Below are 15,516 nucleotides of genomic sequence, written 5' to 3'. Positions count from 1 at the left end.
TTCCAGAGCCTGTGCTCCGTGGCGGGAGAGGCCACAGCAGTGAGAGGCCCGCGTACCGCAAAAAAAAAAAAAAAAAAAAAAAAAAAAAAACCAAAGGCTTCAGTATTTGGAAAAATTTCTAAATGTGATAATGCCTCACTTATATGGAAACTTCATTTAATCACAAACTGTCATTTAATCACTGACAAGAGAAAAGAAGAGACCACTAAGCATACAAGCTGGATTTTACAGAATCCAAGAACTTTAATCATAGACACTTTTAATCTCGGTATTCTGATGTTAAATACAATCTTAAGTATTTTGTATGATTTCTGAGAAAATACAGGGAGGGGGAAGAGGAATCAATATTCACAATTGCTATAATATATTATCTGAAGTGTCCAGGATTCAACAACAACAAAAAAACAATGAGACATGCAAAGAAACAGAAACATGTGTCCCAAACACAGGGGAAAAAGCAGGCAAAAGAAACACCTTTGAGGGTTTCCAGATGTCAGAAATATCTGCAAAGACTTCAAAACAGACATTATAAGTATGGTCAAAGAACAACAACAACACAAAAAAAACATGCTTAATAATGTAAAGGAAAGTATGATGACAATGTCTCATCAAGTAGGGAATATAAGTAAAGAGAAATGATAAAAAAAAAAAGAGCCAAATGGAAATTCTAGAGTTAAAAAATACAACTGAAATGAACTACTAACTATAGAGCTCAACAGTAGATGCAAGCTGGCAGAATAAAGAATCAACAAACATGAAGACAGATCAATCAAGATTATGCAATCTGAGAGGTGAGAAAAAAGGGAAAAAAAATGAACAGAGCCTCAGAGAAATGTGGGAAGCATTAAAGTGTACCAACATATGCATAATGAGAGTACCAGAAGAAGACAGAAAGGAACAGAAAGAACATTTGAAGACATTATGGCTAAAACCTTCCCAAATTTAATGGAAAACTTTATATATGCAAGAGACTAAAAGTGAACTCCAACTAGGAAAGCTCAAAAAGATCCACACCCTGATGCATCAGAGTCAAAATGTAAAATACCAAGAGAAAATCATGAAAGCAGCAAAAGAAAAACAATGCATCATATACAAGGGAAACCAAAAAATATTAAGAGCTGACTTCTCATCAAAAACAATGGAGGACAGAATGCTGTGAAACAATGTGTTCAAACTGCTGAAAGAAAAAAAAAGTCAACCAAGAATCTTATATAAAGAAAAACTAACTTTATAAAATAAAGGCATAACAAAGACATTCCCAGATAAACAGAAAATTTGTTGCTAGCAGATTTGCCTTACAAGAACTACTAAAGAAAAGCTCTTCTGGTTGAAGGAGAGTGACCCAAAACAGTATATTAATTCCACACAGAAAAACAAAGAGTGCCAACAAAGGTAATTGCGTGGGTACTTGTAAAGATAGTATTATTGCATATTTCCCCTCCTTTCTTCTCTTGACTGACTTTAAAAAGCAACTGTACAAAACAGTATGTACAAAACATATAAAAATGCAAAATGTTTGACAATAACAGCCCAAAGGAGGCAGATGGGAGCAAAGCTATATTGAAGTAGGAAATAACAAGAGACAGTAACAAAATCCATAGAAACAAATAAAGGGAAGCACAAATCTTAAATAAAAATGTAAATATAACAAATTTTATAAGTATATATTTGCTCTCCTTTCTACTCTCAGCTTCTTTAAAGACATAAAATTGTATAAAATAACAATTATAACAATGTACTGTTGGGTTTGTAACACATGTAGATTAGATGTAACATGTATAACACTAATAGCACCAAAAAGAAAAAAAATGGAACAGGAATACAGCTATACAAGAATAATGTTTCTATATCTCAATGGGATTAAGTAACTATAAATTTGTGTGTGTGTGTGTGTGTGTGTGGTATGCGGGCCTCCCTCTGCTGTGGCCTCTCCCGTTGCGGAGCACAGGCCCAGCGGCCATGGCTCACGGGCCCAGCCGCTCCGCGCCATGTGGGATCCTCCCAGACCGGGGCGCGAACCCGGTTCCCCTGCATTGGCGGGCGGACGCGCAACCACTGCGCCACCAGGGAAGCCCCATTTTTTTTTTTTTTTTTTTTTTTAGTAACTATAAATTTTAAGCTGTATATGCTAACCCCTTGAGTAACTACTGGGGAAATAACTTCAAAAAATATAAAGAAAAAGCAAAGAAATTTAAATGTTATACTAGAAAGTTTTGCTTAATTCAAAAGAAATCAGTAAAAGTACAAGAGAACAAAAAAGACGTGAGATATATAGAAAAGAGACAAAATGTGGAAGATGTAAATCCAACTACATCAATAGTAACATGAAATGCAAATGGGCTAAATAATCTATCAAAGACAGAGATTGACAGATTGGATTAAAAAAAAAACCAGAATCCAACTATATGCTGTCTATAAGAGACACATTACAGATTCAAAAATACAAACAGGTCAAAAGTAAAAGGAAGGGAAAATACGCAAACCACAACTATAACAAAGCCAGAGTAAGGAGACTAATATCAGATAAAATAGACTTTTAAAAAAATGTTCACAGGGCTTCCCTGGTGGCACAGTGGTTGAGAGTCTGCCTGCCGATGCAAGGGACACGGGTTCGTGCCCCGGTCCGGGAAGATCCCATGTGCCGCAGAGCGGCTGGGCCCGTGAGCCATGGCCGCGGAGCCTGCGCGTCCGGAGCCTGTGCTCCTGGGGCGGCGGGCCGGCAGCGCCCGTGAGCCATGGCGGCGGAGCCCGCGCGTCCGGAGCCTGTGCTCCGCAACGGGAGAGGCTGCAACAGTGAGAGGCCCGCGTACCGCAAAAAAAAAAAAAAAAAAAAAAAAAGTTCACAGAAGAGGAATATTTTATAATGACAACAGGACCCATCCATCAAACAAACATAACAACTGTAAATATATACAGGGTTCCGAAACACATGAACAAAACTTGACAGAAATGAAGAAACAGACAATTCCAAAATAAGAGTTGAAGATTTAAATACCCCCACTTTCAACAGTGGAAAGAAGAACTAAGAAGATCAACAGGAAATAGAAGGTGAAAACGATACAGTAAATCAACTAGACCTAACAGACATCTGTAGAACTTCAACCAGCAACAGCAGAATGCACATTCTTCTTGAGGCCACATAGAACATTCTCCAGGACAGACCATCTACTAGGCAATAAATCAAGCCTCAATAAATGTAAAAGGATTGAAATCATGTGAAATATGTTTTCTGACTATGGAATGAAATTAAAAATAAATTTTAGGGGGCTTCCCTGGTGGCACAGTGGTTGAGAATCCACCTGCCGATGCATGGGACACGGGTTCGTGCTCCGGTCCGGGAAGATCCCACATGCCGCGGAGCAGCTGGGCCCGTGAGCCATGGCTGCTGAGCCTGCGCATCCGGAGCCTGTGCTCGGCAATGGGAGAGGCCACAGCAGTGAGAGGCCCGTGTACCGCAAAAAAAAAATAAATAAAAAATAAAGATAAATTTTAAAAAATTTTGGAAATTCACAATGTGGAAATTAAACAAGATGCTACTAAATAACAATGGTTCAGAGAAGAAATCACAATTGAAATTACAAACTACCTTGAAACGGATGAAGATAAAAAACAAAAACATAAAATACCAAAACTTATGGGATACAGTGAAAGTAGTGCTTTGAAAGAAATTTATAGTTATGAATGCCTATACTAAAAAAGAATAAAGATCTAAAATCAATATCCTAATCTTCCACCTTAAGACACTGCAAATTGAAGGGCAAAGGAAACCCAAAGCAAGAAGGAAAAAAAAAAAAAAACTATAAAGAGCAGAAATTAATGAAACAGAGTAAAAAATAATAGAGAAAATCAACCTAACCAAAATAGGTTCTGTTAAAAGGTAAACTGAAACACATTAAAATTTTCAAGAGTTTATTTGAGCATGCACCAATTAGAATTGGGCAGCGCCAAATCAAAGGCAGTTAGGAGCCCTCTAATGACAGGAGCTAGGGGCAAAGTTTTTTGTTTTTGTTTTTGTTTTGTGGTACGCGGGCCTCTCACTGTTGTGGCCTCTCCTATTGCGGAGCACAGGCTCCGGACGGACGCACAGGCTCAGCGGCCATGGCTCACGGGCCTAGCCGCTCTGCGGTATGCGGGATCTTCCTGGACCGGGGCACAAACCCATGTCCCCTGCATCAGCAGGCGGACTCTCAACCACTGCACCACCAGGGAAGCCCGGGGCAAAGTTTTTATAGAGAAGATGCTGAAGAAAAGCAAAGCAATTACAGGACTGGTTATAGCTTCAGCAGTTGCCTTATTTAGGAAAACCTAGTTGGCTTTTTGTGATTGGTAGTTCTCAAGTTTCACTTTCTTGGATTCAAGTGCATTGACTAAGGCTTAAGTTTTGGTTTGCTTACATAAGCTGCTAAGACATTAAAGCCGCCTCAGTCTAACAGCTTCCTTGTTTAAGTATTGTTAACAGTTCTTCGAAACAATACTGAAAACTTTAGCTAGACTGATCAAGAAAAAGAGAGAGAATACTCAAATTACTAAAATCAGGAATGGAAGAGGGGACACTACTACTGCCTTATAGAAATAAAAAGAATCATAAAAAAATACTATGAACAACTGAATACCAACAAATTAGATAACCTAGATGAAATGGACAAATTCCTGGAAACATACCAACTACCAAAACTGATTCAAGAAAAAACAGAAAATCTAAATAGACCTACAACAAGAATAGAGACTGAATTAGTAATCAAAAATGTACTCCAAAGAAATGTCTAAGCCCAAATGGCTTGACTGGTGAAATCTATTACCAAATGTTTAAATAATTAATAGCAGTCCTTCATAATTTCTTCCAAAAAGAGAGAGGAACACTTCCTAATTCATTCTACTACCTCAAAACCACACAAAATCATCATGAGAATAAAGAACTACAGACCAATGTGTCTTATGAATGTAGATGCAACAATCCTCAACAAAATACCAGCAAACCAAATCTAGCAACATATAAATAGTACTATACAACATGACCAAGTGAGATTTACCCAGAAAATTCAAGATGAATATCATATCTGAAAATCAAATAATGTAATATCAATAGAATAATGGACAAAAATCCCATGATGATCTCAACAGATGCAGAAAAAGCACATCACAAAATCTAACACCTTTCTGTGATTAAAAAAATTCAACAATCTAGGAATAGAAGGTAAATTCCTCAACCTGATAAAGGCTATGTGCAAAAAATCCACAGCTAACATCATACTTGATGGTGAAAGCCTGAACACTTTCCCTCTAAGATCAGGAACAAGATAAAGATGTCTGCTCTCACTATCTCTATTCGTATTTAACTGGAGATTTTAGACAGGTCAAGAAAAAGAAATAAAATTCATCCATAGTGGAAAGGAAGAAGCAAAACTACCTCTATTTGCAGATGCTATGAACTTGTATACAGAAAATCCTAAGGAATCCACCAAAATACTATTAAAATTAATGAACAAGTTTAATAGGCTGCAGCATACAAGACCAAAATATTAAAAAATTGTTCATACATTTCAATAAACAATCTGAAAAGAAAAGTAATAAAGGAATTCCATTTACAATCGCATTAAAAACAATAAAATGTTTAAGAATAAGTTTAACAAAAAATATATAAAACATGTACTCTAAAAACTATAAAAATTGTTGAAAGAAATTAAAGACCTACACAAATGTGAAGACAGCCATGTACACTAACTGGAAGACTTAACATTGTTAATAGTCATCAAAATTAAAAATCTTTGTGCTTCAAAAGACATAATCAAAAACTTGAAAAGACAACCCACAGAATGCAAGAAAATATTTCCATATCATATATCTCATAAGAGACTTGTATACAGAATATATAAAGAACTCTTACAACTCAATAATAAAATGATAAATAACCCAATTTAAAAATGGGCAAAGGATCTGAATAGATATTTTTCTAAGGAAGATATTCATGTGGTCAAGAAACAGATGGAAAGGTGTTCAACATCACTACTAGGGAAATACAAATGCAAGCTATAATGAGATAGCACTTCAAGCCCATAAGGATATACTTAAAAAGACAGATAAAAACAAGCATTGGAGAGATGTGGAGAAATGTGAACCCTTGTACATTGCTTGTGGTAATGTAAAATTATGCAGCTGCTTTTTAGGACTTTGGAAGCTCCTCAAAATGGTAAGATTAGGGCTTCCCTGGTGGCGCAGTGGTTGAGAGTCTGCCTGTCGATGCAGGGGACACGGGTTCGTGCCCCGGTCTGGGAAGATCCCACATGCCGCAGAGCAGCTGGGCCCGTGAGCCATGGCCGCTGAGCCTGCGTGTCCAGAGCCTGTGCTTCGCAACAGGAGAGGCCACAGCAGTGAGAGGCCCGCATACCTCAAAAAAAAAAAAATTTTTTAAAGAAAAAAAAAAAAGTTAAAATTAGAGTTACCATATGATCCAGCAGTTCTACTCCTAGAGATATACCTAAGAGAATTCAAAACATATGTCCACGAAAACTTGAATATGAATGTTAACAGCAGCATTACTCATAATAGTCAAAAAGTAAAAACATATCAAATGTCCATCATTTTGATGAATGAATAAACATGTAGTACATCTCTACAATGAAATATTATTCTGCAATATAAAGGACTTAAGAACTGATACATGATAAAACATGGATGAACCTTGAAAACATTATGCTAAGTGAAAGAAACAAGGCATGAAAGACCACATATTATATAATTCCATTTATATGAATAAGAATAGAATAGAAAGTCTATAGAAAAACAGAAAGCACACTGGTGGTTGCTCAGGGGTAGGGGAGGATGAGGAGGTTGAAGGAAAACGGGGAGTGACTGCTGATGAGTACAGGGTTTCTTTCTGGGGTGATGAAAATGTTCTGAAATTAGATGTTGATGACTGCACAACTCTGTGAACATACTAAAAATCATTGACGTGTACACTTTAAATTATATACTATGAGAATTGTATTGCAACAAAGCTATTTTAAAAAAACTCAAATTCCCTATGAGAAAATTTTCAGAACACTCTTGAAAGCCCCAAAATAGACTCAAAGAAATAGAGAAACATCTCTTTTCAGGAATAAGACCAATCAAATTAAAAAGGATGTCAGTCAGTTCTCCTCCATGTTAATGTATAAATTTAACACTACCAATGAAAATACCAAGTTAATTCTAAGCAATATATGAAAAGGTAGGTAAGCAAGAATACCTATGAACACTAAAAAAGGAGAGCAATAAAACTAACCCTACGAGATAACACAATAAAAGCTTTTAATTAAAACAAGGGCTTCCCTGGTGGCGCAGTGGTTGCGCGTCCGCCTGCCGATGTAGGGGAACCGGGTTCGCGCCCCGGTCTGGGAGGATCCCACATGCCGCGGAGCGGCTGGGCCCGTGAGCCATGGCCGCTGAGCCTGCGCGTCCGGAGCCTGTGCTCCGCAACGGGAGAGACCGCAGCAGAGGGAGGCCCGCATACCACAAAAAAAAAAAAAAAAAAAAAAAAAACAGAGGTAGTAGTGTACATATTGGTAAAATTGGTCTGTTGTCAGGTCAACAAATGAAATAGAAATATACCCAACAACAAATGGAAATTAGAAATGCATCTAAACACAAATGCAAATTAGTACATAAAAATTGGAGAAAAAAGTTAAATGAAAGCTGAAGAAAATTTTTCAGTCACAAAGTAAACAAATCTTTTTAATAAATAAAGATGCGACTACAGATAGCCATTATGAAAAAAGATAAAATTGAAGAACCATGTATTAGAATAAACTCTAAATGGAACAGAGCGCAAAAGAGAGGGACTACAATCATATAATTACTTGAAGAAAATGTGAGAGAATTTATAATCTCAGAGCAAGAAAAGCATTTCTCACTGATTCTAAAGTTCAAAATTCAACTACAGTTTTTTAAAAATGCTATACAAAACACACAATAAACAAAGTCAAAAGCCAAGTGAAAAACTAGGAGAAAAATATTTATACCACAAAGAACTACTCTCCCTAATATACATAAAAGAATTGTTAAAACTTAAGAAAAAGACCAAAAATACAATAGAAAAATGTGCAAAAGACATGGACAACTCATTGAAAATAAAATACTACCTTAAACATATAGAAAAAATGTTCAAATTTATTCATAATAAAAAGTGTAAATTAAAAGTACACTCAAAAATATAAAAGCTTGACAATATAACTTTATTTATGAGGTTGTGGAAAAATAGCCACTCTCATATAGCACTGGTAAAACTGGAAAATGATACAAACGCTATAGAGGGCAATTTTGCAAAACCAAAATCACATATGTCTTTACACTTGACCCGGCAATCATACTTCTAGGATTCTTTCCTAAAGATACACCTCCATCAAAACTAAACTAAACAATAATATACTCCAAAGTCACTCACTGCAGCATCATTTGTGATACCAAAATATTGGGAACAACTCAAATGTCCATCAGAGAACTGACTGAATAAACAATGGTATATCCACATACACAATGGGGTTATACAAATATAAAAAGAATAAAAATCTCCATGAATTGACAAAGAGTGATTTCCAAGATATATTAGATATGTTGTTTAAGGGGAAAAAGAGGTACAATGTATATAGAATACTATCCTCTGAATAAGAAAGGTAAAGTGAGACTGTATCTAAGCACTTGCTAATATTTATACAATGAAAAAGATAAGACATACACCAGAAACTAATGAAAACAGTTATCTATGAAGGTGAGAGGAAACGGCATGCAGGGCATTGACATATAGCTGCCAGACTTCACTGGGTATTACTTTTTATATAGTTCTGACTTTTGAATCACATAAATGTTTTAAATATTCAAAAAACAAAATAGTACATGCAAACTTAAATGTTTTACTTAAAATATAAATGTATATTAACTTGCCAATTTTTTGAGATAGGGTTAAGGTCTTTTGAGTGTGAGTCTATTGATTAGAATTTACCACGGCTTTTTATGTAAACCATACCCACAATACATTGTCTCATAAATCCAGTTTCTCTTTTGGTCAAGTGAAGTTAGACATTAAAGAAAATTGCAAAACAATCTGTGAACAGTATCCTTCTAGTTGTTTTCCCATATAGATTATAACTTTTTTTCAGAGCTTTACTGAAGTCTCACTCACATATTTTATCAGCAATTATTGTAGTAACTTGCATTAAATCTAATTTTCATAGAAGTAAACTGGCAGTCTGACTCTAGAGCCCATAATCATAACCACTGTACAATAAATGAGACTTATTTTTAAGGCCATGCCAAATAACTGGTAAGACCAGCTTTGAGATTCTCCTTAGACACATTCTCAGGCACAGAACTTTGAACACATTATCACCCACGTAATACACATGTTCACTAGAAGGCAGGGGGGGGGCGAGTGGGGAGGGAGGCCCTTGTCCAGAAATTTCTCCTCTGCTTGCCTCTATATAGTGTTTTTATTGAAATACATTTCTTTATAAGCCTTCCTAATTCTTATAATTTCAAATTTACCCCCCACTCTCTTGCCTATCAAAACACATGCATTTGCTCTTTCCCGCTTCCCAACTTTATTGAGATATAATTGACAAATGAAATTGTATATATTTAAGGTGTACAATACAATGATTTGACATATGTATTCACTGTGAAATGATTACCACAATCAAGTTAATTAGCACATCTATCACCTCACATAGTTAACACTGTGTGCATGTGTGTGGTGAGATTCTCTCTGTAAGCAAATTCCAAGTATACAATACAGTATTATTAGCTATAATCACTATGCTGTACATTAAATTCCCAGAACTTATTCATCTTACACAGGCATACCTTGGGGATATTGTGGGTTCAGTTCCAAAACATTACAATAAAGCGATTATCACAATAAAGCGAGCCACACAAGTTTTTTGGTTTCCCAGTGCATATAAAGTTATGTTTTGGTTTAACAGTGCATGTAAAAGTAGTCTCTTAAGTATGCAATAGCATTTTGCCTAAAAAAAACCATGCACACTTCTTAATCTAAAAATAATGCTGTTAGTGAATTCCCTGGCGGTCCAGTGGTTGGGAATCCACGCTCTCACTGCTGAGGGCTGGGGTTCGGTCCCTGGTGGGGGAACTAAGATCCCACAAGCCACAGGTAAGATCCCTCAAGCCGCAAGGCACAGCCAAAAATAAATAAATAAAAATTTTTAGTTAAAAAAAATAAAAATAATGCTGTTAGAAAAATGGCACCAAAAGACTTGTTCAATGTGGGGTTACTACAAAAGTTCAATTTCTAAAAAACAGATGCAGTATCTACAAAGCACAATGAAGCAGAGCAAAGCTCAATAAAACAAGGAGGTATGCCTCTAACTTAAAGTTTGTACCCTTTGACCAACACCTCCCCATGTCCCCCATACCCCAGCCCCTGGTAACCACCATTCTCCTTTGTTTCTGAGTTCAACTTTTCTGATTCCACATTAGGAGACCATACAAAATTTGTCTTTCTCTGTCTGGCTTATTACACTTAGCACAACACCCTTCAGGTTAATCCATGTTGTCACAAATGGCAAGGTTTCCTTCTTTTTTATGGCTGAATGATGTTCCATTGTATACATAGTTATAAAATCCTATTTTAAGCTGATAACAACTTAACTTTGATGCTATACAAAAACTCTATGCTTTTACTTCTCCACCCCCTCATATTTTATGCCATTAATATTACAATTTACATTTTATCTTATGTATCTATTAACAAATTATTGTAATTATAGTTATTTCAATGTTTGTCTTTAACTTTTGTATAAAAGTGATTTGCATACCACCATTACATTCAGAATTCTGAATGTGATTATAAATTTACCTTCACCAGTGAGTTTTATACATTCATATGTTTTTACACTGTTAATTAGCATCCTTTCATTTCAGCTTGAAGAACTCCTTTTAACATTTATTATAATGCACGTCCAGTGGTGATGAATTTCCTCATCTTTTGTTTGTTTGGGAAAGTCTTTATCTTACCTCCATTTCTGAAGGACAGCACTACTTGGTATAGCATTCTTAGTTGGCAATTTTCTTCTTTAAATATTTTGAATGTATCATACCATTCTCTCTGCAGTTTTTGCTGAGAAATCCACTAATGGCCTTTTGAGGTTTTCTTGTACATGACAAGAGTCTTTTCTCTTGTTGCTTTCAAAATTCTGATTCTTGGATTTTTGACAGTTTGATGTGTCTAGATGAAGTCATTTTGGGGTTGTACCTGTTTGGGGTCCTTTTAGCTTCATGTCCATATCTCTCGCCATATTTGGCATGTTTTTAGCCATTATTTCTTTAAATAGACTTTCTGCCATTTTCTCTCTCTCTTCTCCATCCTGGACTTCAATAACGTATATGACGGCGTCCCATAAGTCTTGCAGGGTTTTTTCACTCTTCATTCTTTCCATCCCCCCAACCCCCACCCCCTCTCCTCTGGATGTATAATTTCAAATGACCTATCTTTGAGTTCACTGATTCCTTCTTCTGCTTGATCAAGTCTGCTTTTGAAGCTCTCTATTGAATTTTACAGATCATTCATTGTATTCTTCAGCTCTGGGATTTTTGGGTTTTAGGGGGCTTGGGGGGCTATTTAAAAATGGTTTCTGCTTCTTTGTTGAACTCTCATTATGTTCATGTATCGTTTTCTTTATTTTGTTCTGTTGCCTATCTGTGTTTTCTTGTAGTTAACTGAACTTCATTAAAAGGATTAGTCTGAATTCTTGGTCAGTCAGTTCACAGATCTCTATTTCTTTAAGTTTGGTTATTGGAGCTTTATTAGTTTCTTTGGTGGTGTCATGTTTCCCTGATTCTTCATTATTCTTGCATACTGGTGTTGGTGTCTGTGCATTTGAGGAAGCAGTCACCTCTTCCAATCCTCACATTTGCTTTGGCAGAGAAAGACCTTCACTAGTCAGGCTAGCTTGGGGTTCTAGAAAGGGCCAGCTGGTAGAGTCCATAGGAGGGCAGGCAGGTCCTCTGGTTGGGTGGGGCCACTGGCTCAGCTCTGCATTCAGGCAGCACCACTGCCTGAGCTGCCTAGTCAGGTGGAACTGCTAGCTGGGGTCCATGGATAGGCGTGACCACTGGCTGAGCTCTGAGGTTGGGTAGGGCTGCTGCTTGGGTTCTCTGGTCAGGCAGGAACAAACTGTACTCCCTGGCTGGTTGGTGCCATTAGCTGGATTCCACGTTCAGGTGTAGACAGAGACTGTGCTCCAGAGTTGCGTGTGCCCACAGGATGAACTCTATGTTCATGCAGGACTCCAGGCTATGTTCCACAGTCAGGCTCCCTGGTCAGGTAAGACTGCAAGCAAGCTCTGCAGTTTGGTGGGCTGCTGGCTTGGCTCTCTTTTTTTTTTTTTTTTTTTTTTTTCATTAAAAGGTTTTTATTGTGACCTTTATTAAGAGCTCATAAATCACATTCTTGGTGGTTTTTTTTTTTTTTTTTTTTTTTGCGGTACGCGGGCCTCTCACTGTTGTGGCCCCTCCCGCTGCGGAGCACAGGCTCCGGACGCACAGGCTCAGCGACCATGGCTCACGGGCCCAGCCGCTCCGCGGCATGCGGGATCTTCCCAGACCGGGGCACGAACCCATGTCCCCTGCATCGGCAGGCGGGCTCTCAACCACTGCGCCACCAGGGAAGCCCCACATTCTTAATCTGGCTCTGTTACTACTTTTTCCCTCCATGAATTCTCCCAAAGTTATGAAAAATAAAAATTTATAAATATACATTGAGGATTATGCACAGGCCACTAGCCAGGGATGCCAGATGGGCAGAACTGCTCATCCTGCTTCCTGGACAGATGGGGACGTCATTCTGATGCCACAGTGAGTGGAATCACTTACTGGCCTCTCTGATTGGGCGAGGTGGCCAGGAGAGATACAGAGCCACTGCCATGATCCACACACTGGTCACTGTGAGCCCCACCCACTTTTTTGTTACTAGCTGACCCTTGGTGGTCTAGCCTTGCCAATTCTCCCAGCACTCTCCATGAGGCGAGACAGAAGTGACCTTCCCAGGGAATACTCCAGAATGCTGAGGAAACTGGATGACTACCTTGACTCTCTTCTCCCCACTAGAGAAACTGGATGCCTCAGTGTGGCACTGTGCTTGCTTGAAGGAGGGGCAACAGAGTTAAAGTGAAACCACTGCTCTTAGTGTTCTAATGTGGCCTCTCTCAGTTTTTGTGCTCTAACAGAGTGTTTTAACCTCACCACCAGGTTCCGGGATTTTCAGAAAGGCATTCTTGACTGTGAATAGTTGCTAATCTGTATTTTTGATGAGGACTAGAGCCAGGGATCTCCTATACCACCATCTTGCTTACACCACTCCCCACATCTGCTCTTAATTGCAAAATTAAGTTATTTATTTCCAGTCAGGTTCTTCCCAGAGAATATGATCTCAAACTTTATTTTACTCAATTCTTATCAAAAATCTTTGTTATAAGAAATAATATTTATAAAAGATTATCTAATGTAAACAAACTTTTAAAATTCCTAATTGCATTTACTATAAATATTTTATCAAGAATCTAAGTCCCATAGTGTCTTTTTAGGACATTTCTCTTAGGCAATAAAATGCAATGCTTCTCCTAAATTTTGTTTTTTATCTTATGAATATTGAGACTAACAAAGCTTCCCTCTTTGCTACAGGTGCTAGACAGCCCAGAACCAATGTTGAGCACAACAACTGTACATGACTTAATGGTGTTCTTGTTTATGTACCAACCTTTGCTTGAGTTTTACATTATGATCTTATCTTTAATTTCCAGATATCTCATTGTCCTTTGCTGTGTTCTTACATACTATATAATACACATTTTTTAATAAATCACCTCAAATACTTTTTGAAAGAAAGTTGGAGAAAAAAGACAGTAGGTAAGTAGATTGAAAAGGTCACTAGAACATTTAGCTCATTACTTTACAACAATTCTTCTTACTTTTTCTCTATTCTCACCAGTACTACCCTAGTCAAGGAAAGCAGACAAGATATTCCCTTAGGGTATCTTTGATGCTCAGGATTCTTATAGGTATTTTCTCCCCATTTTCACAAATATAATAATGAAGAAAACAGAACTTACCAGATAAACAATATGCAGATCATTTTCTAAAACAAAGCCCTTCATTGCTCTTTGGAGGTCAGCAAAAATATCTAAAGTATCAACTGGAGAAAGTGAAGAAGAAAGAGTTGCCGAACCAAGATGTGTTGGATGATACACACTTCCTGATTTGGGATTGGGGGTGGAGAAATAAAGGACCAAATGTTAAAAATAAAATAAAACAAATGCTGTCTTTTGGCATTCTATAATTAACATTTTAAGGCTCTGATAAATTTTACAAACAGAATCCAATGCATGGATATTTATTAGTAGGCGCTATGCTAATTGTCTGATGTTGCTGAACACAGAACTGAGTTACTAAAAATGAATTGAAAAGTCAGTTTCCTTTTATACTGCTGGAAAAGTCAACTTCCTTTTACTAAGCAGTCTTACGTAACTCTAAATCACTAAAGGTGAAAAAGTGAGTAAGCTGCAATTAAGAATAATTTACCTTCTGTTCCATCACTAGCTTCAGCAATCTGGATGAATTCATTTTCTAGTAGCCACATTACACAGGCCTCAATTGCTCCAAGTTGAATAGAATCTTTATTTTTCTGAATTCCCTGCTTTGCTTCTTTCATACTTGCAGCCAAAAATGTGCAAGAAGCATAAGTTTGTATGTCCTGTGATGTACTTGCCACGCCACCAACTATTATCTGAGACAAGAGGTTTGAAATATTCTGTAACTTTTTAATAAGACACATAGTTCCTCAAAATATAAAAGAAATTACTTTGTTCTCTTAAAATATTATCAGCATCTTAATGTAGAGACTCTTTATTAACTCTTCCAACATCATTCATTACAAAGGTAGATAACACCTACTGACAACATGAAAAGTTTTCCTTAAAAGTAGATATAGCATGTTCTCATAAATGAAAATAAATGAATCATTATCTATCTGAAATGTGGGAATTAACATAATTAAATAATATACATATATAAGTATATAACATATATAATATAAAGGAGGTGTTGATGGTTCATGGCCATGAACCAAATCAATTCTTCTCATCCTTCCTTTTTTAAATATGTGGGCATATAAGAATGCAAGTATTGAATACGCCCCACCTAGAAGAGGGGTGAGAATCGGTGTAGAAAAAGATGAAAGTGGCATCTTATAGATATCATTTTCCTGAAACTATTCTATTACATATACTAATCTGCCCCTTGTCTTCTTTCATTTAATGTATACTGGAAACATACCAAATCATTCTAAACGGAGCTATTTCATTCTTTTTAATGACAGCAAAGCACAGTTTTATCAAGATTTGTTTAGCTTTAATGGTATTTTAGTTGTTTCCAGTTTCTTCTTATTACCAATAGAGCTATAATAAACATTCTTGTATCTTTAATTTGATGAAATTTCACAAATACATCCCTAGGTAAAATTCCTAGATGTGA

General features: G+C 36.9%; 1 protein-coding gene across 3 annotated transcripts in view; it reads right to left on the bottom strand.

The window, feature by feature from the left end:
- Positions 1 to 15,516, bottom strand: part of POLQ (DNA polymerase theta) — a 112,357-nt gene that overhangs the window by 68,306 nt on the left and 28,535 nt on the right. For all 3 annotated transcript variants that reach the window (XM_007106950.1, XM_024120216.1, XM_007106951.4), the window contains exons 11-12: positions 14,566 to 14,770; positions 14,097 to 14,239 (exon numbers count right to left, since the gene is read on the bottom strand). In XM_007106950.1, the coding sequence (XP_007107012.1) occupies positions 14,097 to 14,239; positions 14,566 to 14,770 (348 nt within the window). The remainder of the gene's footprint in view (positions 1 to 14,096; positions 14,240 to 14,565; positions 14,771 to 15,516) is intronic.

This window comes from Physeter macrocephalus, chromosome 1 (assembly GCF_002837175.3).
Source record: "Physeter macrocephalus isolate SW-GA chromosome 1, ASM283717v5, whole genome shotgun sequence".
In the NCBI taxonomy this organism is placed as follows: domain Eukaryota; kingdom Metazoa; phylum Chordata; class Mammalia; order Artiodactyla; family Physeteridae; genus Physeter; species Physeter macrocephalus.
The sequence above is the reverse complement of the archived record's forward strand: the minus strand, read 5'-3'. Positions and strand labels throughout refer to the sequence as shown.